Source organism: Oryzias melastigma, linkage group LG5 (assembly GCF_002922805.2).
Source record: "Oryzias melastigma strain HK-1 linkage group LG5, ASM292280v2, whole genome shotgun sequence".
NCBI lineage: Eukaryota > Metazoa > Chordata > Actinopteri > Beloniformes > Adrianichthyidae > Oryzias > Oryzias melastigma.
The window spans coordinates 32,783,877-32,810,821 of NC_050516.1; the positions used below are offsets into that span (position 1 = coordinate 32,783,877).

The following is a 26,945-nucleotide window of genomic DNA, read 5'->3' on the forward strand; positions in this document are numbered from 1 at the left end:
GCTGAAGACAGGCTTAGATGGAGGAAACTGATTCGCTGTGGCGACCCCTGAAGGGAAAAGCCGAAAGGAAAAGAAGAAGAAGAAGAGTGTTTAATAAATGTGACCTCAGGTGTGTTTTAGATTTTTCGTGCGATCGTTTGACACTCCTGCTCTGCTGCAGTCAGAGGGAGTCATCGCTGATCAAATATCTTCTTCCTCCGAGTCTCAGGAGTGTTACAAGTTTGGACCAAAGTGGCTCCCTTATCAGAGATGTAGACTCAGATTGTGTTGCTGTGAAGCTCCTCATGAATTACACATCACAGACAGCAAAGACCTGAACGACTGTCTGGTGGGTTGCCAGCTCAAACAAAGAAACCCAACTTGGCTGTGGAGGCCGTTTCCTCGAGCAGAAATACATTCCCAGAGAAAACAGAGCCACACAGAGCTGGTGAAGGTGCAGGAAGTAAAACGTGTTTCACCGTACCTTGGGTGTCTTCATATTCCCTGGAATCGGGTGAAAGATTGTTCAGGTAATCTGAGAGAAGAAAGAAAATGTTTTCCTTCATAGTAAAATATCAGCCGTTTGTTTGTGTTTCACCCACCAGTGAGGAGCATTCGGTACCGAGCCACCCGGACGATGACCTGCAGCAGCTGCTGCTTGATGCCAACAGAGGAACTCTGCTCCTGAACCAGAGAAATATCAACATTTATCATCTTTACTTTTATGGAAAAGGTTTTGAATTGATCAGAAAAAAGATTTCCTCAGCAGTAATACAACATCACATCCTATTTCAGGAGGTGTTGATACAGAAATCCAGACTGATGGTTGAGATGTTGATACTACATCCTCTCGGGGCGTCATCAGTTCACTCAAAGTGTTGAGATATCAATATTTCCTGGAATGGTTAAAGACGAGGTGATGACATCATCATCACTCTAGTCCTGTGTGACTCTCAAACAGCTGGAATGACTCGTTTACAAAACACAAAAACTATCGACTTTATTTGACATGGAAAAGAAGAAATCAAAGAACGATTCATATCAGGGCTGAGACCCTCATGGGGTCAAATCAGGGCTGGACTAAAAGAAATTCTGGGTTTTTTGTATGACAAATGTATGTATTTTAACTTTCTGAAATGTTGTTGGGTAGAGGTGGATACTGAGAGCCTGTCCTGTTATGTGTGTGTGTTTATTATGTGTATTTAATATTTGTTTCTACTATCTTGTTTGATTTCTACTCAGTCATTTGTTAGTATTTCTTAATTGGAGGACCCCCTTGAAAACGAGACGTTCCATCTTCTAGGGGTTTATCCTCCTATCTCAGTTTAATAGTGTGAATAAATAAAAATAAAGTGAAAAATCAGATTGTAAATAATAAAAAAAATGAAATTTTAAAGAGGGCATCGTAAATTTTGAGAAAAATAAAAGTACATTTGAAAAAAATAATTTGCAAACTTGAAAGAAATATTGAAAATTCTGAAAAATGATTTTAAGATTTATAAATTAATTAAAAATGAAAAATTTAAATCTAAAACTGTTACCAAATAAAAAGAATAATCTTCATTTGTTTAAAAAAATTGAAAAAGAAAAGAAATAACACTTAAAAATTTGAACAATATGTTGTAAATTTGAAAGAAAAAATACTGAAGACAAAGTTAAAAAACTATTGATGTAAAATTACTAATTGAAAAATAATGTATCCAATAGAAACAGCTGCTGTTTTAAATTTTATTTCTATTTATTTATTTATTGTTTTTCTGCATCTTCACTTACAGTTCTCTATTTTCAGTTTCAACTCAGAGTTTTTGTGTTTTGGCTGCTGAGCTGATCAAATTTCACATGGGGGCGGGGCTTGCAGCTCATTGGCTACCGGGAGATGTTTCCCATGGGGTGATGGAGTGAACTCCTCCCTACACATTTTCTACAATTCTCTAAGAAAACATTTTCACATTTTTCTCTCTTAAACTCTTAGAGTTCAAACCTTCATAGAAAATAAGTCCAGTTTTAGGATGAAAACAAGAATCGAATCGCATGAAGATTTCTGTGACATCGATAAACTCTGCATCTGTGTGAGGAACGGTACGGAGGAGACAGTGCATCATACACTGTAAAAAGTGAAACATTGGATCACCTAGCAAAAGTTCTGTAATTTGTTACGTTTAAAATTATTAGTTTTCATCAAATTAAAATTTTAATCAAAGAGAAGTAACATTTTTAAATGTATTTATTTGTACTTTTGGTAATTGATAAAATGTTTCACTTTTTACAGTGTAACGTATACTATTTATATCTCATAATTTAGTTTTTTTTTACATTAAAAGGTTTAAAAAAGGCATTTTCACTAAAAAATAATGTTCTATCAATTCTTTGATGCAGGGTTAAAAAATACAGAAATGAAATTTGAGATCTCAGAACTTTAGAAGTCTAACCACAAAAAACGGTAAAGTTAACCAACACAGTAATGACTCACTGACCTTGTTATATGAGCAGAATACAGAACAGTATTTATCTATATTTAGTTTATAAAATAAAACGAAGAGCAGACACGGAAGAAGCAATTTTCAAGAAAAAATAGGAAACTGTTTCCTCAGACCCAAATGAAATGATTCACTGATTCCAAATCAAAATAAACTCTTATTTTTGTCTGGCGTTTTACTCTTTCCTGTCCAGCTTTTTTTGTTTCAATTCCATTTGAGTAAATCTGTGCAGCTAATGTATGCAACAGTGGGACGATCCACAGCTTCAGCTTCAGCTTCCTACCCCTCTGGCAAACTAGCAGCAGTCATATATTGAACCATCTTTCAGTATCTATGCGTCCACAGAGTGGAAAATCCTTCCGTCAGCAGCCGCTCATCTAAAGAGGAAAAAGCCACCGGCGTCAACAAACTGCGTTCACGGAGACACCAGGACCCTTTTATTTGAACTCAGGAGGCCCTAAAACCAGCCGACGGAGGAGGAGGAGACTTGCTGCCAACTTCTCCCTTCAGTGGTCTATAAAATATCATTTCAGTCGGTGAATAAAACACAAGAACACGAGGCTGATCTGTGAGTCATTGATCCCTGCTCAGGCTGCAATCCCAGCCGATAAATGCAGCATGAAGATACTGTAGATGCTGAAGAATAACACTTTAAACCTTTCAGTTGATGTTTATTCAGCTTTATTCCAGCATTTATTGCCTTTTAAATAGAAAAAGACTTGATTGGCTGATATCAAAACTAGAATCAATAAAAAAAAATTAACTAATTATTCGCAAACCTGGGGAAAAATTAATTGGGATATTTTTTTTTTATTTACAGTATTTGCCGACCACTTATTATCTGTGAATAATCGCAAAATTAAATTCACTTGACATGACAACATGGATCAAATAGTTTTTTGTGAAAAAGTGATCCAAACCAAAAAAATATCAGGTTTAAAGAACTAAAAAGCAATTAAATATTTATTTCTTTTGTAAATAACATGGTATGAGTGGGAAAAGAACCAGATGGAGTGTTTTAACGCAGACTGTGGGAGACTGAACCCTCAGAGACAGACTGCTGTTTGCGATTCATTTGCATTAATAAATATAATATATTAAATCTTGCAAATTTTTTTAAAAGTTGAAACTGTTAAAAAACGAGAATAAAGTTGTGTTATGACTTTAAAAGTCAAAAGCTGAATTTATGATTTTTTTCTCGTAAATTTGCAACTTTAAATCTCGGAAATTTATGAGAAACAAGTCGAAACTGTTAAAATTACTAGAATAAAGTCGTATATTTATGACTAAAAGTCATAGACTAAATTTATGATTTTATTTATAATTTAATTTATAACTTTAATTCTCGGAAATTTACGACTATAAATTTAGAAAATGTTTGACTTTAAGACTTAGAAATTAATGAAAAAAAATAGAAACTGTTAAATTACTAGAATAAAGTCATATATCTATGACTTCAACAGTCATAGGCTAAATTTATGACTTTTTACTTGTCCATTTACGGCTTTAAATCTGGTAAATTTATGACAAAACCTTAGAAATGTATCATTTTAAATCTCGCAAATTTACGAAGAAAAAAAACCAGTTAAATTAGGAGAATAAAGTCGTATATTTAAGACTGAAAATCTTAGGCTAATTTTATGATTTTTTTCTTGTAAATTTATAACTTCAAATTTCGTAAATTTATGACTAAATCTTGGAAATGTATAACTTTAAATCTTGCAAATTTATGAAAAAAAATCAAACTGTTTAATTACGAGAATAAAGTCGTATATTTATGACTTTAAAAGTCTTAGGCTAAATTCATTATTTTTTTTCTCGTCGATTTACAAGATTTAAAGTCGTAAAATTTACAAGAAAAAACTCATAATATTAGTTTTTTTTCTTTTTTGGTCGTCTAATACTCCGTCGTAACAAAACAACTTTTCATTTTGTTCCTTTTTTCAACAACTGATGTGAAACTTAAAAAAGTTCAGTTTTTATGACATTTTTATTCAGACTTTTATTTGTTGTTTTATGAAATATGATGCATTGTAGATTTTTTTTCTAATCTTTTAAACTTTTATTTGTGTAAAAAAGAGTTAAATGTTTCCGGTCCGTCATGAACCATTTTATTGAAATATCCCTGTAATGTTCATAATGTTCATACTGACAGAATCTAGAGTGAATAAATGAAGCATTGCCGCCGTGAGCGAGACGCTGAGCCCCACATTTCTCCTGGTGGTTACAGGTGTGAATGTGTGAATGTGTGATTGTGACTGTAAAATGCTTTGAGCCGTCTAAGAATGTAATAAAACACTATATACCATTTAACAAAAATCCATCATTCAGAACTCATGCTTTTCTCCGATAAAAGGTCATGTGATCATTATAAGAAAAAGTAGAAAATAACAATTTGAAAAAGTCCTTTTTTGACAAACATATTTTTGTTAAATGTGATTTCTGACCTCGAACTTTTGAATGATGGCGGCAAAAGCAGGCGACGTCTGACAGCTGTTCTCCAGCAGACTCATGCTCCGGTCGAAGTGGCCGATGTAAGTCGTGAAGACCAGGAACTCCGCTTTTCTGGACAGAAATATGTCAGCAATCCTCTGGCTGTCCTCCCTGAGTGCAGAAAGGTTCAGTTGTTGATTTGAAATCAGGAGAAGTGAAGAAAAACATCTCCCTGTTTCTGTCTGCTCCAATGTTTTAACATCGTATTCTCCACACTTAAAACTTTTTCAAAAATCAGCCGTTCGGCTTTTTAAGTTCCAAAAACTGACAAATGTTCTTGTCCGTTCTCGCTGACACAGCAGCGGCGAGCGCTCAGACGATCACGCCGTGCGCATTTAGAGGGACACAGACGGAGATTCTGGAAAGTCGCGCTCTTGGAAACATTACCTTTAAATTAGGAAATTTAAAGTTATACATTTACAAGAAAAAACATCATAAACATGCGCAGAATGTCGTCGATCGGATCAAAGATCAGATTAGAATAGAACTGTTCTCATGAGCCTGAAAAACTCGATCCGGTTGTGACGAACGTTTCCATCAGAATAAATCACGTTGACGTGTTCAGAACTGTCTAAAATACCGGAAGTAGTCCGTTATAAACAAACAAAGATCCTGTATAGAGCGAGATGATACTCTGAGCGTGTTTTCATTATTGTTAATAATAATTTTGTTCGCTCATAATTTTCTAAATCCGTGCAGGAATCGGCATCTTGGCTGCACGTAAATGTGTGGGAATAACATTAGTCTTTTTTTTGTCTGGACGTGATTGGAACCTTTTTTTTTTTTTGCACGGTTTCTCAGAACTTTTCGGTGAGCGTGGCGGCATTTTAAAGCCATCTCCGCCGGCTCATACCGTCCTGACGCCGCTCGGAGACACAGGTCTCCCAGGAGACTCGGTTTTCCAAAATTCAGCAGCTCACTCGCACAGAGAAGCCGGACAGACTGCGGTTCGAAGCTCACACCGCCTTCCTGACCCCCTGGAGAGCAGCCGATTGGTTCTCTATGCATGACGTACAATCCATAACAGTAATGAAACACGATCGGATCAACAACCAGTATAACCCTCCTGTCCCAATCGGAAGGAAATTTGGATCCAAATGAGTCTCCGAACGGCGTGTTTACATGACGCGTTTTTATTCTGATCAGGCGTTTATTCCACTTATTTGTAGCCATGTAAACGTAGCTATTGACAAAAAAACTCCAACTACGATGAAAGGGAACCAACATGTTTGATTAGCTGTTTAATTCAAACACTAAAGATGGTTTTGTTAAATAGTGGAATAAAGTTGAACTAAACTTTTGCTTGTTACTTTTTTTTTTTTTTTATAACACAGCCCAAACCCTGGTGTGGAAATACGCTCTCTTCTGAATCTTACCAGTGGCGGATTCGATATTCCAGCTCGTTGAGGATTTTGCGGTGTAGGACGTAAACATCAGGAAGCTCATTGAGAATCTCTCCGAGTCTCCCGTCATCCAGAACAGGCTGCCCTTCATCCCCGACCGCTGAGGCCACAGCGTCCCTGAAGTCCTGAATGAGATCGAGGATTCATGTCCTGATTACACGTATTATCTAAGACAACACGACTCCATCAGTCTGCACGTCTTTGATAGAAATAATAACCCAGTAAAGAGCACGTCTCATGATCAACTATTGATTCCATTCCCACAGTGGAGGAACAGATTCAGACTGAAAACTGCTTTTCAAAGTTATTCACATTCCATTTTTACAAATATGTATATTTTTCAATTGTAGCATTTTCAGAAATTTTGATTTTTATCAAACCACACACTAGAATTCTGTAATAAAAATATTGCTGAAAATGGTGACAGAATTTACTTTAACTGCTGAACGGATTTACTGAAAATGCAAAAGCAATTAGCAAAATGTCAAATTTGCTAAAAGACTGAAAATTTCATTGAATTACTATGAAAGGGCACTCAAGTTGACCTAAATTTCTGACAAATTTGTGGTAAAACTGCTTTTAAATCCCTTAAACATGCCAATTTTGCAAAACTATTTAGTGTGTTGCTTAAATATGAGCTAAACTCCAAATTAGCCAAAAAAAAAAAAAACCTTAGTAGACACCAAATTAGTCAAAAAAGCTAGCTTGATGCTTAAATACTAGCTAACCTCCAAAATAGCCTAAAATTCCTCAGTAAGCTTAATTAGTCAAAAACGTTAGCATGTTGCTAAAATAGAAGCTAAACTCTAAATTAGCCTATAGGAACCTCAGATAAAAAAATGAGTCAAAAACGTTAGCATGTAGCTAAAATAAAAGCACCTCTGTAGCCTATATAACAAATTAGCCAAAAGCGCTAGAACGTTGTTTACTAGCTAAACTCCAAAATACCCCAAAAATTCCTCAGTAAACTACATTATTGAAAAACGTTACCCTGTTGCAAAAATATAAGCCAAACTTTTAGTACATGCCAAATTAGCCACAAAAAACGAGAGCATTGCTCAAATACTAGCTAAACTCCAAAAATAGAATGAAACGACTCAGTAAACTAAATTAATCAAAAACGTGATTCTGTTGCTGAAATAGAAGATAAACCCTAAATTAGCCTATAGGAACCTCAGATAAAAAAATGAGTCAAAAACGTTAGCATGTAGCTAAAATATTAGCTAAACTTCAAATTAGCATAAATAACCTCAGCACATGCCAAACTAGCCAAAGAAGCTACCTAGCCACTAAAATAGCCTAAAATTCCTCAGTAAACTAAATTAGTCAAAAACGTTAGCATGAATCTTTACCTGGGCCATGTAACCGCTCTAGATCAAAGGACAGATAAAAAGTTGCTGCAGGTACTTCTAGCTGCAAGTAAAAAAACGATAACAAGAAAGTGGAAGAACCCAGCTCCACCAACATTAGATAATTGGTTGGATACAATATACGAAATCTTTAAAATGGAAAAATTGACATTTACACTTAAATTCAAAAGGGAAAATTTCTCCAAATTTGGTTTAAATTCATCAAACATATTGCACCAAACAGAGCGGGCTTTGGATGAACTCTAATTAAGCATCTACTTAATGACTGAAATGTTTCCGCACCAAGATATAAGTGAAATATTTGTTTGAAAATTATAAGTACATGTACCCTTATTTAAGTTTATTTGATTATATATATCTTATATATATGTGTATTTTTGTTACATATATTTTTTTATTTTTATTTATTTTTTTATTCTTCCTGTTCTTTACTTATTGTCGATGTTATTGCCTTAACTTGGCTTGTTATGTTTCTGGAACTTATGGACAGAACAAAAAACGCTTGAAAAGGATTGCCTGAGAAACCTGTGTAATGAACACTGTAAAACTGCTGTACATTGAATCTTTTTCAAATAAAAAAATAATGACAAAAAAAAACAAAAAAAAAAAACGTTAGCATGTTGCTAAAAGAAGCTAAACTCTAAATTAGCCTATAAAACCCCCTGTAGACAACAAGTTAGCCAAAATGTTAACATGCTGTTAAAATAATAGCTAAACTCCGAATGTTTGAAAAAAAGATGAGAACATATCCCATGAATATATTTAGATGTTTGTTGCTAATCTACTAAAAAAAAAAAAAAATTGAAGACTTTCTCATTCATTTCCTATGTGGCATATTTTGCTCAATATTTAAAAAAACTATATAGTTCATGAATACCAAAAATACAAGCAGTAATGTCCTGAATGAGCTGAACGTTTTAATACCAAGATTGCTGAAATCTCTATAGTGTGATTGCTTATACTAAACAATCACACAATAACCAGTGGTGATATATAATATCAGATTTAAACATCCATAAACTACATAGACCTGTTACAAATGTAACACAACAAACAGAAAATAAGCTTGAAATGAACAATCAAGTGCTTAATTTAAACAATAAAAACCACTAAAAGTCTCATGAAAATGAAGATAAATTCTTCATCGATGCAAACGCTGCAGTTTCTAGGAGGAGAAACTCGCTGCATCAGACAGACTCCCTAAATTACTCGTCACCTGAGGAGTCCTGCTGATCAAGCATGAGACATTTTAGAGACAGTTACTCACTTCTTGAAGCCTCTTGAGAGAATCCACATGTCTGCAGACAAACAGAAGGATTAGACTGGTTTGGGGATTAGGGAGGAAATATTAGGAATTTTTACTTACGCTCTTTCCGTTTCCACAAGATCCATGACGACATAGAAAGCTCTGGACTGACCATCAGGCTTTACAAACCAACAAAACAAACAGATTATTACTAAAAACACAAGTCCAAATATGATTACAGTTATGATAAAAAAAACATTTTCTTTTTCTGGAACTCTAGAGCAAACCTGTCGGTCATAGTTGTCCATCCCACCGTCTTCCTCTCCAGAGGTGCGTCCTTGGTCTTCTTCACCCCCCAGATCTCTCTGGTTCTCACTCGTAGAGTCAACCTTTGAAGCAACGACCACAGGAACCACGTATTCATCAGTGGAGACGCTGTGAAGGAACAAACATCAAAGAATGATCATGGAGACAAAACACCATAAAACGAACAGATTAACCCAACGTGTTCCTCCACACATCAGGTTAGGATTCAGTGTTTGGATTCAAAAAGGAAAATATATTTTCTTCAAATACAGAAGAAACAAAAAGGATTTTCTTGTCAAAGCTGGAGGACAAATTTCATTGTAAATTGTGTAAAGTAATCTAGTCTTTGGTTACTTCAGAAGTATATTTTCAGTTCAGGGCCAATACCATGCAATATATATATATATTTTTAAGTTTATTATCTTTCTGCTGTGCAAGTAGGAAATTACTTTTGACAATTGGGGGTGGAGACAATCCTCTGATTGGTCTATTAAAAAAAATCTTCAAGCTACAATTTATGTAATTAATGCTTTTATAGTTACTTTTTCAATATAGTTGACTGATAAAGAAGCTGCCAGAAAGATTCATGACTAGCTTAGAATGGCTAACTGCATTTAATAAAAGAACACACTAAATGTGCATTTTAAAACTTCTCAAAACATCTTTATTTCTAAAGTCTTAGCTGTTCTTTTAAGTCAGATATACCATATACAGTTGTCCCAACAATGTTCCGGCATGGCAGAAAGGCTACACACTCCTCCACAAACGTAAACTTCCTGTTTACTGGTGCTGCCACAAACGATTATTTTAATAATCAACTAATCACTGATTATTGGTCGACTAATCAGGTCATGCATAAATTGGATATAAAGCACACATCTTAACCATAATTAGCTTTAAACTAACTAAAAACTAGATATATAGCATTACCTGTGATAATGCTAGTGTGATGGTGTTAGCTGAATTTGGCCTCTGAGGATGCAGAAACTGATAGCTAAAAACGTTTAAGTTGATATCTGAAATCACTGAAGCTAATAGCTAACAAACTGATAGCCAGCTAAAATATTAGTTAAATGGCAAATTAGCTTAAAAACTGAAAAAAGCCTAAGTTAGCCAAATTAGCTAGTATGTAGCTGAAAAATTAGCTAAACTTCAAAAAAACTTAAAAAACAAAAAAATCCCAAATTAGCCAAAACAGCTAGCATGTAGCTGAAGAATTTGCTAAATCCAAATCCCAATAAATGCTAAAATATTCCATAAACCAGAATGTCATAACTTTCCACTGACTCTATATAATATAAAGTAACGACTAATCGACTATTAAATTAGTCGTGATAGCCGATTAGTCGTCGATAAGTCGACCAATCGTGGCAGCCCTACTGTCTTCGTAGGTTTAGAAGGCGTCGTCATCCTCAAAACAGACCAATCAGAAGAAAGCCAACGCAGCTTTGTCTCCGCCCCCAAGTCATTTTTCACTTTTTCACGCACGGAAAGTTTCTCCGCTTGCAGAGCCTGAGCCACAGAGAGCGCACGTGACAAAATGTTGCGCGTGTGCATGACAGTCTCTCGCAGGTGATGACTGAACAGGAGTGCGAGGGAGCAGAGAAGCGCTAGCAGGTCTGAATTGTTCATTAGCGATATGTAATATCATAAATACTGAGATTGTTAATATCATCCAGAGTTACATGGATTCTCTAAAGGAGAAGTTCTAACTAAAATGTTCAGATCATTAACATTGTAAACATTGTTCTGCTTCTCCTGGAGGACGTTTCAGTTTGACCACTAGGTGGAGATCACGCTATAGAAGTACACTTTTTTTCAACAAGAAGAAGCAAAAAACAATGTTTTAGACCAAAAATACTTACTTTATAAAATATTTCCTTAAAAAAGTTTGGAAAATTAATTCTTGCTAGTTTATTAAGATGTTCATTTAGTCATTAATGTGTGTTTAGGTCGACCGAGTGTTAGCATTAGCCATCCTTTGGGAAATTCCATTTAATGTTAGCATCAAGCTAGCAGACTTACTTGCTTGATCGATCAATATTTTTATGGATTGATTATTGATCTATGAAGCTTTGATCGATTGTAAACGATTTTAACAATCCAGCCCTACTTATAACATGACTGGGATTCTAAACACAAAGAACAACTATCTTAGAAAAGTTTAACACGGTGCAGATAGGAAAATTCTGTTACAAAAGAGTGAACTATGTTAAGATCAAAAACATAACTGCAAAAACTAAATCTGAAGAATAAAAAAAAACTTGTTTAAAGAAAATTTTGTTTTGATTTATGTCTTGGCAGAAAAATAATCTTATTAAGAAAGTGTAGCAGCCATGATAATATTTATTTATTATTTCAATTCTTTTAATTTCAATTCAGATCTTTGTGAGCAGACATTTTACTTAAAACAAGTAAAGAATTCTGACACAATTGGCAGATTTTTTTTTTTTGGTTGTTTAAAGTAAATTTGCCAACTTTGACTTTCTAAGGATCCTGTTTATAGTGTGAGCTCCATCCAGAAGAGCAGATTAAAAATGTTCGGTAAACCTGAAACCTTTTTAACCGTTTTCCTACTATTTGTTAGGATTACTTTACTCTGAATTATTTTTAACATGCAAACAAATTTACTAAATTATCTACCAATTTATATTTAAAATAAAAAAGAAAACATTAGGTCAAAAGAATATATCTGAACAACAAAACTACAATCAATAAATGTGATCAAAATTTGAACTCTATAATTCATGAATAATAAAGTACAACAGAGTATTAGGGCCAGTTTACATTAAAAAATGTTTTTTTTTTTTAATTACAACTTTAAATCTTCTAAATTACTGTTTGTATTTGTGACTTTAAAAGTCAAAGGCTAAATTTGTGAATTTTTTACTCGTAAATTTCAGAGATTTAAAGTAGTAAATTTAAACAAATTTATTAGGATAAAATTATGATTTTTTTCTCGTAGATTTATGAGATTTAAAGTCGTAAAATGTAAGAGAGAAAAACCAATACTCAGCTGTAACAAAGCAACTTTTAGTCTTTTTTTTCAACAACTGATGTGAAACTTTAAAAAAGTTCAGTTTTTATAGCATTTTATTAAGACTTAATACAACTTTTGTTTGTATTTTCTGAAACACGATGCATTGTGGGTTTTTTTGGTCTAATTTTAACCTTTTATTTGTGTAAAAAAGAGTTAAATGTTTTCTACTTGACCGTGAAATCCATCTTTCTGAACTTTATGACCCATTTTATTGAAATATCCCTGTAATGTTCATACTGGGAGAATCGAGTGTGAATAAATAAAACATTGCAGCTTTGCATGAAGCAATAAACGGGTCCAGAAGGCCCGCGGTGACAACAGGAACCAACCTGAGATCCATGCGGATGTTTTATGTGATGAGAGTTTCTTCTGCAGGGAAACCAGATGAATATGCTAATGGGCGGAGCTCAAAGGGGAACGTAAACATACAAAAAACACCTGAACCAGTTCCGTCATCAATACGCTGACCGGACCCGCCTCCTGTTCAGGATTGTTTAATCAAATTAGCTTAGAGCGACAGACGTTCATCCCCTGCATGACTTCAGACGCACACTTGCTTACCGGAACGCCGTTTAAAGGAGACACCGGGGATGTTCAAACACGGCGTCCGTACATGAACGCTTTCCAATATTAGACTTTTATATCACTCAAAAGAAACTGCTGCTGTCGCCTCTCTCTGGTCTGCTGTGTAGCGTGAAAGCTCAGGGCAAAAGCAGCTCAGATAAATCCTGAGAAGAGATAAAAGATATTGCTGCTGCGTCTCTTTGGGCTGTTTCCAGCGAATGCATGTGAGGCTGAGGCTAAACCTGCGAATGTGGCTTCCTCAGGCGGCGGTGAAATTAACAACATCAACCACGGAGTTCACAGACCGTTCTGATTCTGCTGAACTGTTTTCAATGGCCGATTAAAAAACAGATCAGAGTCACAGAACTACAGATCTTTACATTTACCACTTCTATGTGAGGGTTGGGCGTCAGATCTGCATGAAAAATGGCTTTTTAGGACATTTAGGTTGTGGGATTTTGGTTAAAAATGTGAAAATCATATTTAAAACATTACTTGGGATGTTTTTTTTTAAATAAAAAAATTGTCATAGGAGACTTCAATGCACCTGCTAAAGTAGAGGCCCGGGGGCCGGATCTGGCCCTCCAGAACATTTTATTTTATTGTTATTAATGACCAGATGTTATCTTGTGCTCATTTCTTACTTGTATAACTTTGATTAAATATATTTTTATGGGGGTATAATACTGAAAGTTATTTAAGGTTTAAGTTGATTTATTCTGATATAATATTTCTGCCTTTTTATTATTCAGAATTATGTTAAAAAGTTACAGTTTTAACGTTTGGAATATTGTCGTTCTGCTAGATTTTTGGACTATTTTAGCATTTACTAAGATTTTTTTAGGCTAATTTGAAGTTTAGCTAATATTTTAGCAACATGCTAGCGGTTTTGGCTGATTTAGACTTTATAAAAAAAAAAAAAAGTTTTTTAGGCTGTTTTGAGGTTTAGCTAAAATGTACACGCTAGCTATTTTCGCTAATTAAGGCTTTTTTCATGTTTTTAGGTCTATTTTGAAACTTAGCTTAACTCAGGCTTTTTTTTCATTTTTTGTCCATTTTGGAGTTTAGCTAGTAGCTTTTTTGACTAACTTGGCATCTAGTGAAGTTTTTTAATGCTAATTTGGAGTTTAGCTAATATTTTAGTAACATGCTAACGTTTTTGGCTAATTTGGCATTTTTTTCACATTGTTAGGCTATTTGGAAGTTTAGCCATTTTTTTCAGCTACATGCTAGCTGTTTTGACAGACCTAGGTTTTTTAGGCTAATTTGGCATTTAGTTCATATTTTAGCGGGCTATCTGCTTCAGCATCTTCAGTGGCCAAATTCAGCTTCCAGCATTCTCACTAGTATTATCACAGGTAATGATGTATATCTACTTCATAATTACGTTAAAAAGTTAAGGTTTTAAAGTTTTAATAATTTAGTTTTAGAATGTTCAATAATTGTTTTACCTGTTCGGCCCGCGACCTAAGGTGTGTTTTGGATTCTGTCGTCTTGTGGGATTGAGTCTCTCCTGGTTTAATGCGTTCGTTCATAGAAATTTATAGAAACCACAGAAAGTAAATTTTCACTTTGCAACAGTAAAGCTTCCCTATAATATTTTTGACAGTTTCTTGACCTAAATATAGTCAACTTGTACTTTCAAAGTAATAGTTTATTTGTTTTATTTGTATATGTAATGTTTTCAGCTACCTTTAGAACAATGGTTAGCTAAGAGAAGTTTGAGTGATGCCAATTTATGTGAGGATGTGTCATGTACTGATGCTTTGTTTTGTTTTGTGGTTCACATCTGATCTGCATTCACTAATTAGATGTTCAGTATTTAAAAAGTGTTTTTTTTTGTTTGGGTCTGATGTTTCTGTCAGGGTTTAGTTGTTCGTTTATGGTGATGTCATTAAATCTCCTGAACGTTGTTGGAATCTTTCCTGTTTGTGGGTTTTTATCCACATCAGCTCATTTTGTACGAATTCTTTTTTATTCTCTCTTGAAAAACAAATAGAAATTAATTGTTTTAATTAATTAAAGTAATGTGTGCTTTAAAATTTAACAAGATATAATGTTTGTTATAATAAAACTATTAAAACAATGTAATTCATTTTTTAAATCAAAGCCAATTTAAAGAACAAAAATTCACTAAGTTTAAGAGTTTTACTTTGAGTTTTTTCTTTTTTTTTTAAGTAACTTTAATCGGTTAAGTTGGACTTCAGACCTGCTAAAATTGGGGTGGAAAAACTATTTGACTTGTGAGACCAAATGGTTCTAAAATTTGCCAAAAAGGCCAAAAGGAGCAGGAGCACATGCGTCACATGACGTGTTTTGGTAATCTACCTTGTAAGAGAAATTACATAAAATCTGGACAAAAACATGGATACATTTTGATTGAATATAAATATATACATTTTAAAAGAGAAGTTCAAAATTGCAGCTTTTGCTCTGATTTTAGAGCAAATTTCACCAAAAGGTTAATGTCCTTCACAACTTAAAAGTCCTCGTCTGATGAAAATCCTGTTTTTATAGTTTCTAACATGTCTGTGTGGCATTTTTTTTCTGAAAGAGAACAAATATAATAAGAAATCATTTCATTTCTGAGTATTTCTCCTTTTAAATCAGTCAAACTGTCTTGGACAGACTCTGTTTGAATGAATGATCTTCTTTCCATCAACAGCTCTGCTGCACATGCACTAAACCCTCATCTGTTCCTAGTGTCTAGTTCAGGTTCTGGAGAAGAGAAGATGGTATCTTCACATTGACTGGAGGAGTTCGGTCCAAAAGCCACGCCCCCTCAGAGGAGATTTTAGAAACAGAGGCTTCAGATCAACATGAAAAACGTCTTTTAAAGACATTTATGTTGAGGGACTTTGGTAAAAATGTCATAGTCATAATTAAAACACTCCTAGGAATGCTTTTTTAATAAAAAAAAATGTCATCCGGGGACTTTAGAGAAATGCTCCGTTCATGGGGTGTTGGAAAAATGACTGACTTGGAAAAAACACATGAACATCAGGAAAACTATGAGTATGCCCACCCTTTGCTGAAACAAAGAAATATTTGGTCTTGAATGTTAAAATAAGGGATTCCCTCGTAATTGTGACCAACAAAAGAAAGGAAATCTTTGAACCAGGAAACGGGGAACAAGTGCTGACTACAGAACACATCCAGATTGTATCGTCGCCTCTTGTTCCTCACTGTCTGCAGAAGAGCAATGACTCCAAAACGCTCCGACTATTAATCATCTTGAGTGACCCGTATGATACGGACCCAGCCGGCAGGAATGCTGGAGGAGTGGGAGGGATTCATGTCAGCACACGACGGCCGATCATGCCGATGAGTAAACCGCAGCAGGGATACGGACCATGCCTCCTCCCTGCACCTGAACACATGATTAATGGAGGACGCCACCCTGTTGTACTCAGATCTGAAGAGACCACCCTCACGCCGGCGTTTCTACCGCTCCCGCCCAACATGTCCCAGCAGTGACAGATAACAGCTGGAGTTACTTCATCTGCAGGAAGCTTTCCTCACACAGCTGATGGCCGCGGCCACGACTGCAGCATCAGAGGATAAATCTTCATCCCCAGAGGATTTATAAAACCTGTAAAGTGACCAAGAAGCAATAAAGAAGGCCTGTGGTCACAGTAAAAGCAGACAAGACCCACTAAAATGATGAACAGCATCATCAATCCACACAAAAACACAGGAACATTTTGTGTGTTAACACTGAATTTGCACGTGTCAGTGGACCGATCCAACCGACGAACATCCCAGCGCCTCACAGACAACCTCATTACATTTTACAACAGGGATTCTGCTGCTGCTTTCAGACTCAAATAATCAGAAAATGCTATTCTTTGCACGTTTTATTAAACTGGCATCATACCAGAACAAACGACCGTGCTGACACTGTAAAAAGTACTAACTCAAGAATTACAATTCAAGTAAAAGTTATGTCATCGAACGACAAAGCAGTGTTTGCCTAATCTCAGTCATAAATACAACCGCAAATAGACCTTTTTCAGAGCGACGTCAGATACAATGACGACAGGGCCGTAAATGCGAAGTCACCTTCCAGTAAGATGATGGTTTAAAAGTGGGCAGAAAATGTGCCACCTGTGTTTGCCTACATTAGCTTAGTGGGGATTCAATGGATAGGTGAGCTATGCTATCCAGCCGCCTGGGGGACAGCGTAGCTCACTAGATCACTACAGTGGAGCATGCTAGCATGCTACAGCGTAGCTTGCTAGCATGCTACAGCAGAGCTCGCTACAGCAGAGTTTGATAGCCATAAATACATTTATTTATACTCTTTGACAACTTGGCCACGATCAAATCTTCATTTTATGTTGGACAATATTTCCAACAAACTGGTATTTCTTAAATCTATGAATGAATCTGTGAATTCTTTTTTTCCAGTTCCGAATCATGAGAAGCAGACGTGTGCCTCCAGCTCTCCTCAACTCTTCGGCTTTTAAAGTCTTTTAAAGTCTTTTAAAGTTGCTCAGAAGCGACTTTAATCACCGAGCTGCTATAAAACAGCTACTGTAACGAGGAGAGTTGAACATGACACCAGAGAAAAGTCTTGAAGCCGATTTGACGGAGCTCAAAATCGTGCTTGCCGATATTCAAGCTAAGCTAACGCTGCTGATGCTAATGGACGCTAAGATAACATTGATGCAACTTGAGGCTAAGCTATCCCCACTGCTACAACTCCTGGAAGATTTCCATCAAGAAAGGGCACGTAACGAACAACGAGATAATCGCCAAGATCTCCTGGAGAGAAGGATGCATGACATGGATCAACAGGCACGGATGAATAATATGATTCTCACGGGACTTCAACTACAACCCCGGGTGCGGCCTGGTGCTACCAGCGCTAGCATGGAGGCTAACGGAGCTGCGATGGATGCTAACCCGACCGTAGAGGATCAAGTTGGAGTATTTCTTGCGCCTAAAGGGATTTCCTTGGACCTAAATACTGTTGAGGTCTGTCATCCGCTTCCTCTGAGAAAAAATACGGATAAACCGGCGGCCGTGGTGCAGTCGACTCCTGATCAGAAGTGAGCGGGTTCGACTCCCGCCTTACCCGCCCATGTGTCGAAGTGTCCTTGGGCAAGACACTGAACCCCGAATTGCCTCTGGTGGGAGGTTGGCGCCAGTGTTCGGCAGCGGAGCCACCACCAGTGTGTGAATGTGTGTGTGAATGGGTGAATGGGTCTGTGACTGTGAAGCGCTTTGGGCCCTCGAAGGAGGGTAGAAAGCGCTATACAAGTATACACCATTTACCATTTACCATTTAAACCAGCTATCCTGATCAGGTTTGTGAATCGAAAGCACAAGATAGCTCTGATGAAACAACGCAAACACCTGAAAGGTTTGAATATATTTCTTAATGTTCCTCTCTCCAAATATCATCCTGATTCATTCAACATGGATCCAGAACTTCAGAATCTTTGTCAAACCACTCGAACCATCAGACCTTACAAAGTCTCTGGCAGTAAAATCCATGAAAGACTTTGAGAACTGTGGGATTACGCACATTCAAACCTTTAATTGAAGCAAAATGTAAAATGTGATCTCAACAAACCCGCTGGATGTGAACTCTGACCCGATTCTGAGCTGCAGAACTCGAGCACATTTCCCTTGAGATGAGACCTTCACAGTCTCTCAGTAATAACAATGAAGAACGATTACGTGGCCTTAAACCTTTTCCTAAACTGTGATGTAGCACTGATTCTGCTCAAACTACTGATCTTTTTCCTTTTCAACTTATTACTTTTTGTATTATTACAATAATTCTTTGAGGAAAACAATCTTCACAAATTTTCTTTTTGATGAGAATATTTAGATTATTGTTACTGATTAATGTAAATGATTTTCCTGTGGATGTTTTGAAATTTGATTACATCAATGATATTAATGATCCTTTATAACTTGAATCTGTTATTGTAGAGTATAAATATTTGATATTAAGTCCTGAACCGGATATTGATAATTCATGTAGATACAATGGTCGAGTCGGGGTGGGATTATATAAGTTCACTTCCTTCCACTCCCTTTGAAGTGATCTATTTGTGATTCATTATGTGATGTTATTACCTGATTGTTTGAAATAAACCATATCATCCATCCATTCATTCAGTCATTCATTCATTCATCCAATGCTGTCGTTTACACACCTTTCACTGTCCTGTTTAGCGAAGTGGCTTTTCTTCTCAAACCCCGGCAGGCTGCTCATGTCCACGTAACCGTCCGTCTCGTTCGCCGAAGACACGGCCCGGAACGACCGCTCAAAGAAGTCTGCTTGCGACGCCATCCGAGCGGCTCTCCAGTGAGGCACCTGAACGTTCTCGTAGTCCGAGCTGATGGGAGGGACGTTCTCGTAATCCGAGGTATCTGTGTTGGGGAAGGAGATGGAGCGGGGCTTGGTGAGAGGGAGCGGGGTGAAAGGCACGCGGGATCGGTCCTCGAAGGATTCCACCCGGACCACGCTGCGATTCAGGAAGGCCACCGAGTTCCCTTTCCTCCTGCTGTCCTGGTAGAACAGAAAGGAAGAGGCCGGCTCCGGTGAGACCAGAGGCTTGCCGGGCGGCCTGGAGTTCAACCGTGGAGAGCTGCTGAGGCTGTGTCTGTCCAGCTCCAGCAGTCGACGGCTGGAATCAGCCGAAGGCTTCTTTTCCTCTGTCGTCTGCTTGTCTGTTTTCCAACCAAACTTGAGCATCAGGAAACGCTTTATGGAGGATTTCTTCTTCCTGTTTTTCTCTGTGGAGTCTCCCACTGTGAGAAGTGATGGAGAACTTTTTGTGATGGGCCTCTTGGTGATGTAGGCCAACTCAAACGGAGGAGGAATATCCACCAGAGACGTGGGTGTGGACAGGGCGCTGGACGACTGCGGCGAGCTCCTGGAGAAGCTGTCGGATGAACATAAGGCACCTCTTTGTCTGGGAGAGCCGTCCCGGTGGACATACAGGTGTGCGTCCTGCCCCTCCATGGAGAGGGAGCGCGAGTACAAGGACAAATAGTTTGGTTTTGTTAGGCTCTTGTGCCGCGTTGAGTTCAACATGGGACTGGAGCTTTTTGGCGGTGGTCGGAGTCCACTTTTGTAGGATTTCTGAAAAAGTGTGGCTCCAGTGTCCGCCATGTGGTTTGTATTCCGCTGTGACAGAGAGGGCGATGGGATCCCGGTGGTGAAAGGGAAACCCGTTTGAGCCAACGAACCAAAGCCTTCGTAAAGATTGCTGGTGTCCTGCTCCGTATCGTCCAGAAAGGGAACGATGTGAGCATCTTCGTCCTCAAAAACACTTATGTTTGGGGAGAGAAGTTGGCTTTCTGAGAGAGAGGAAGTCAGCGAGGTGTCGGTCTCTGCCAGCACAGCGTTCTGTCTGAAACTCAAATTGTTAAGTTTGTTTCCAAGTGCATCAAACTTAGCGTCTTCTGTCCTCACACGGTCACCAAAGCACAAGTACTCCTCCTTTTCATTTTCCTCACATTTGCCATTCACTATTAAGCTGTTACTTACTGTAGAAAATGTAATTTCTGGGTGTTCGTCCTCTGGTTTCAACTCTTTGCTGATGATGATGTCTTCCCCACAAATGCAATAGGGCTCACGATCCATCACCGCCTCACAAACCTGCTCGTGGTCGTCGTCTCTGAAGTCATAGACACATGCGTCCTGCTGGTCTTCAGTCTTTGTCGTCTGGCCACACCTCAACTTCAGGATGGTACAAGTGAAGCCACAGTCGTCTTCCTCCTTCTCCTCTATTACAGCATCTGCATTCATCACACTGTCCTCAGGAAAACCTTCGGCTGAACTTTCTTTGCTCGCCTCCTCCTCAGCACTACCTACAGACAGGTCTTCCACCGAGAGGCCTTCGGTGTCGGCCAGAGCTTCCCCTGCATCAAAAGCTTCAGCGTCTGTGTCCTCTGTGGCTTCGGTGTCCATCGTTCCCTCAGAGTCCGCCGTGAGTCTGGCCTCACTGAGCCACAGCGTTTCCAGGGAGTCAGCTTCATCTGTTAGAGCGTTATCACTCAATCTCCAATCCTCAATTATTTCTTGAAGTAAATCGTCCTCCTCCGTCTCCTCCTCTGTCACAGTCACCGAGTGTGTTGGTGGAGATCTGAAGATATCCGCCTTTAGCGCTCTCTTTGAGGGAGATGATTCTAGAACCACTTTGTTTTGACTTTTAATGTGCTTATCATCATCGTGCGAAAAAGGCACAATGCCATTACGAATCCTTTCCTGGCTGCCATTGAGCAGCACTGTGGCTTTTGGTTTGGGAGCTATGGAGGGTTTGGGACGCCTGGCTGCTGACGCAGGAGAGGAGGGCGGCTTCAGGTTGTCGTGACAAACAATTCTTGGCTTGGGAGCAACAGAAGGCTTTGTGCAGTCTGAAAGAACAACAGGAAAAGGAAACTGTAAGATTATGCACTTTAAAATAGACTACAGGTCATTGGCGTGCTGTTCCTGTGACCTGAAACTGCCAGAAGACTCCAACGCTCACGGAACTAGAATATTTACTAAATAGAGCCGTTTATCACAAATGTGCTCCACTTTAGTTTTACACTCTTATCACCCTCTAGTGAGAAAAAGTTTGGCTTCTAAACTGCTCTAAACTATTTTGATTTGGTTAAAACGCAAACAAAAGCATTTGAGTAAAACGCTGATACAAATCAGTTTGGCAAAACTGAGTCAGAGCTGTTTGTTTTTCAGATTTAGATTCTCTCACACACATCAGCTTGTCAGGATCAGGGGTCTCAAACCTGAGGCTCTGGAGTCTCTTTTGTCTCTCTGATGGCTCTTTGGCTTTGAAGAATAATGGAAATTATTTGAAGTAGAAAACCTGCTATAATGCTGGTGTGAAAGGTTTTTGCTGAAAACAGTCTCTGAGGATGCTGAAGCTTTTTGCTGAAAATGGTGACACAATTTAATTTATTTGCAGAAGGAATTTGCTGAAAATGCAAAAACTATTTGCAAAATGTTACATTTGCTTAAAGACTGGAGATTTAGTTAAAGAACTATGAAAGAGTGTCTGGGAGATTTCTAAATTTAAAAAAAAATGTAGTAAAATTGCTTAGAAACACCTAATACATGCCAACTTTGCAAAAATATTTAGTGTGATGCTTAAACTCTGAATTAGTCTAGAAAAAATCCATACGTAGATGCAGAAATAGCCAAAAAGCTAGCTCGTTCCTTTAATACTAGCTAAACTCCAAAATAGCCAAAACATTCCACAGTAGATTAAATCAGTCAAAAACGTTAGCATGTTGTTAAAATAGAAGCTAAACTCTAAATTAGCCTTAAAAAAAACACAGTAGAAAACATATTAACCAAAAACGTTAGCATGTTGCTAAAATAGAAGCTAAACTCTAAATTACCCTTAAAAAACCCACAGTAGAAAACATATTAACCAAAAACGTTAGCATGTTGCTAAGCTAAACTCTAAATTAGCCTTAAAAAGTCAGTAGATAGCAAATTAACCAAAAACGTTAGCATGTTGTTAAAATAGAAGCTAAACTCTAAATTAGCCCTAAAAAGTCAGTAGATAGAAAATTAACCAAAAACGTTAGCATGTTGCTAAAATAGAAGCTAAACTCTAAATTAGCCTAAAAAAACCCACAGTAGAAAACATATTAACCAAAAACGTTAGCATGTTGCTAAGCTAAACTCTAAATTAACCTTAAAAAGTCAGTAGATAGCAAATTAACCAAAAACGTTAGCATGTTGCTAAAATAGAAGCTAAACTCTAAATTAGCCTTAAAAAGTCAGTAGATAGAAAATTAACCAAAAACGTTAGCATGTTGCTAAAATAGAAGCTAAACTCCAAAATAGCCAATATCCTCAGTAAACTAAATTAATCAAAAAATGTTAGCATGTTGCTAAAATATAAGCTAAACTCCAAATTAGCCTAAAACCCCCCACAGATAACACATTAGCCAAAGACGTTAGCGTGTTGCTAAAGTATTAGGTAAACTCCAAATTAGCCTAAAAACCCCCACAGATAACACATTAGCCAAAGACGTTAGCATGTTGCTAAAGTATTAGGTAAACTCCAATTTTTTTGAAAATCGCTCTGAAAGATGAAAACATAGCCTAGCATAATTTGTTGCTAATCTACTTAAAATTTTGAAATTTGAAGACTTTCTCATTCATTTCCTGTGGAGCATATTTTGCTCAATATTTCAGAAACTGAAGTTCATGAGTACTAAAAATACAAGCAGTAAAGTTCTGAATGAGCTGAACGTTTTGATACCAAGATTACTGAAATCGCTGAAAGTGTGATTGAGTTTTTATGTGCTAAAAAAATACAGAGAGGAGGAGAATCACTATAGTGTGGATGATTACTAAGTATTCACAATATTTTTGTTCGATTTAATTTGTTACATTATTACATATTTAATATGTCAGATAACTGAGTTAATATTGGCAAAAGCTTTAATCTACTATTATTGACATACACAAAAAGCACATATTCTTGTGTTCTGCTGCACAACAACCCCTAACAGCGATATCTTCAAAGAATTTAACTGCAGTTATTTGGACACATTTTGTATAAAAATTCAAATTAAATGTTGTATATGAAGAAAAAAGTGACCAAAGTCATTATGATGAAAAATGTCATCTTTGACTTCTTTTATTTCTAGTTTAAGTAAATCTGCTGCGACATGAGGATCTGGTTTAAGACAGATTGTATTTTATTTTGAAAGGACCTTGTGTGTTCTGCTGTCAACAGTAAAATAAGATAAACTTGTTATAGAAAAATACTTTATAATTCAACTTTTGTAAATGTTTAAAACTACATTTTAAAAATGAATGGTCACAAAAACATAATTAAAGTATATTTTTGTAAACTCTCAGAGAGTTTTGGTTTGTAAGGAACTGGACCAAATCCCTTTGTTGTTCAAATGAATCATTATATACAAGTATAAATGCTCTCACATGCTCCAGCAAAGGAATACAAAGGAGACTGAGGGATTTCCCTGACTCACTTCCTGTCATTCATGTTACTGTGGCTCCAAACAGGCTCCTTTACTTTAACACTAAGACAAAAAACATAAATCTTTATGTTATTCCATCTGAAATACATTCAATCCAGGTACAACAATCAAATCTGATTGTATTCTCATCCTCCAGTGTGACAACATCACTGAAAACTGACGATAAGAGTGAGATTAATCCAAGATAATAAAGCAAACAGAATATATGCTATTTTATTTACAGAGTTGTGGTATAAAAATATTAAACTAACAATGAAAACTGGACCATCGAACTATTCCGCCGTCTTTTAATGTTCTCGACCACATTCTCCGACTTTGAATGTGGATTTTTGGATTCAATCTCCTCACCTGCGTTCATCTTAGAGAAGCTCCGTCTGCAGCATCGCCTCCGCGAACGCAGGGAAAGCAGCACGTGAAGCTCAAATCCCCGCAGCTGCTCCCGCAGAACGCCCCGCACGCAGACTGAGCTCGGATCTGCCCTCCGCTGCTCAGCTGATCGTCTGCGCATCCCCGCGCGCGCAGGACGCACGCGACTGGAAACCAAATGCTGCTGCTGGAGCCCGCGCGCCTTTGTTTGGGAGTCCAGGCTGGTTTGAAGGTTTAGAGCGGGAGTGTCAAACTCAATCACACAAGGGGGCAAATCCAAAACTCCTTAAGACACGGGCGGACCAGGATAAACATTTATTGAACACTCTGAAACTACATTTTTAAAACTTTAAAACTGTAACTTTATAACATAATTATGAACTAGATGCATTAATGCGAGTGTGAATGCTCTAAGATGAATTTGGCCGCTGAAGATAATAGTGCTAATATCTAAAAACGCTGAAGCTGATAGACAGCTAAAATATTAGCTAAGTGTCAAATTAGCCTCAAAACAAAAAATGAGGTTAGCCAAAACAGGTAGCGTGTTGCTTAAATATTAGCCAAACAGCCAAAAAAAAGGCCTAAAATAGCCAAAACAGCTAGCATGTAGCTGAATATTAGCTAAAGTTCCAAACAACTTAAAACCTTTAAAAAAAATCCAAATGAGCCAAAATATCTAGTGTGTAGCTTAAATATTAATTAAACCCCAAAATACCCAAAAAAACTGAAAAACCCTAAAATAACCTAAAAAATCTTTCTAAATGCTGAAATAGTCTAAAAAGCTAGCATAATTCCAAATTTTACAACTTCAAAACTGTAATTTTTTAACATAATTATGAATAATAAAAAGACAGGAATATTTTTCCAGAATAAATCAATTTAAACCTTAAATAACTTTCAATATTTTACTCTCCATAAAAATATATTTGGTCAAAATGATACAAGTTAGAACTGAGCGCAAGATAACATTGGAGCATTAATAACAATAACATAAAAGTAGCTGGAGGGCCGGATAGAATTACTCGGATCCGGCCCCCAGGCCTCATGGTTTAGGGTGACACATTTTTAATCAATCTAATAAGAACAACTTTTTTACTAATATACACTTGATTTATTTATTATTAAATGGGATCTTTTTGGTTTATAAAGTAACGTTTTCATAAATGTGGATGATTTGTGTTTGATTGCATTAATAAACAGCCTGTCTGGTTTTGTTGAATTGGGATTAACTCATTCAAACTTAAAAGGAAGATGTTTAAAACTTTAAAAGCATTGATGCACCATTGTGTAAAGTGCTCTGTTACCCAAAAGATCGTGGCTCAAAGGGATTTTGGAACTGTTTAACTGATCAAACCCCAAATACATTTGCTGGTTCTGTGATGAAACCAATGAAGTGTGTTCTGCAGCAGAGTGAAATGGATTCTGGGTCGTTTTTCCCATCTGCCTGTTTGATTGCTGCACAACAGGCTCTTTTTTGATACCAAACAGGAAACTGCTCTCCCTGTTTCCTGCTTCGCCCCACCTCACATCCTCTGCAGCTCACGGACACACTTTAACCCTGCATTTACTGTGACTCTCCACCGAGGCGAGGAAGGCTATATTTACTCTTCAATGGTGGTCAGCTGGCAAAGATATAATGATGTGAAGCCCAGCGTGAGCGCGGGTACTCACTCTGAGGCCTTCAGTCTCACAGGTAAATATCAAAAGTACAGGTGTGTTTGGTTTGCTTTGCTGCTCTTTTCCTGTTTGGTGCCAATTATTTTCAATAATCAGACATCCTTGTTAATATATGACGTCTACAAAGTATCATATATAGTTTTGACAGATGATCTTTAAGTATGTTAAGTCCAAAATCTGTACTCAAGTATTTGTACTTTTACTTTAAAATAATGTTACTTAAATAGAAAAAAATAAGTAATTCAAACAATAATTTGTAATTGTAAAAATGCAAATAGTGGAAAAAGTACTCAAGTACTGAGTAAAAATCTTCCTTTTTTAATCATTGTGTAAATTCCAGGATTTTCTGATGTTCAAATAAATATTAGAAATATTTTGAACATGTATCATGTTTAAACCAGGGGTCCTCAAGACAGATAACTGTTTCTGTCTCTGATGGGGGGCCGGGTCGGTTTGTAGGCTAACAGAAAAAGGGCAGCAATCACAGCCAAAATGTAAAAATTTACGGTTTCCCAGAAAGCCGCACATAACCAAAGTCTAAATAATTCATTTCAGTAATCCTCATAGATTTAAAAAAAAAAAAAACTGAAACATTTTAAAAACTAGATATAAAGTGTTACCTGCAATAATACTAGTGTGTATGTTGTAAGCTGAATTTGGCCGCTGAAGATGCTGAAATTGATAGCTAAAAATACTGAAGCTGATAGCTGAGAACACTGAAGGTAATAGCTAGCTAAAATATTAGCAAAATGCCAAATTAGCCTAAAGAAAATTCTAAATTTGCCAAAACAGCAAGCATGTAGTTGAAATATTTGTTAAACTCAAAAATACCCTAAAAAGTGTAGAAAAAGTCAAAATTACCCAAAACAGTTAGCATGTAGCTAAAATTAGCTAAATGCCAAATTAGCCTAAAAAAACTGATGAAATGTCTAATTTAGCCAAAACAGCTAGCATAAGGCTCAAATATTAACTAAACTCCAAATTAGCCTAAAAAGCTAAAAAAAAAGCCTAAATTGTGCAAAACAGCTAGCACGT

At 36.9% G+C, this 26,945-nt stretch overlaps 1 protein-coding gene across 3 annotated transcripts in view; it reads right to left on the minus strand.

Annotated features, from left to right (window-relative positions):
- LOC112145351 (FYVE, RhoGEF and PH domain-containing protein 5) overlaps nucleotides 1-24,417 on the minus strand; it is a 41,179-nt gene extending 16,762 nt beyond the window's left edge. For 2 of the 3 annotated variants that reach the window (XR_002919055.2, XM_024270517.2), the window contains exons 1-9: nucleotides 24,216-24,417; nucleotides 19,052-21,260; nucleotides 9,256-9,403; nucleotides 9,089-9,147; nucleotides 8,990-9,020; nucleotides 6,326-6,477; nucleotides 4,904-5,060; nucleotides 582-663; nucleotides 464-514 (exon numbers count right to left, since the gene is read on the minus strand). Coding sequence is in view for 2 of the 3 variants with exons in the window: in XM_024270517.2 (XP_024126285.1) it covers nucleotides 464-514; nucleotides 582-663; nucleotides 4,904-5,060; nucleotides 6,326-6,477; nucleotides 8,990-9,020; nucleotides 9,089-9,147; nucleotides 9,256-9,403; nucleotides 19,052-21,260; nucleotides 24,216-24,375 (3,049 nt within the window). In the remaining variant the exon portion in view is untranslated. The remainder of the gene's footprint in view (nucleotides 1-463; nucleotides 515-581; nucleotides 664-4,903; nucleotides 5,061-6,325; nucleotides 6,478-8,989; nucleotides 9,021-9,088; nucleotides 9,148-9,255; nucleotides 9,404-19,051; nucleotides 21,261-24,215) is intronic. The other variant, XM_024270518.2, reaches the window with a different exon arrangement.
- Between the last annotated feature and the right edge of the window lie 2,528 nt (nucleotides 24,418-26,945).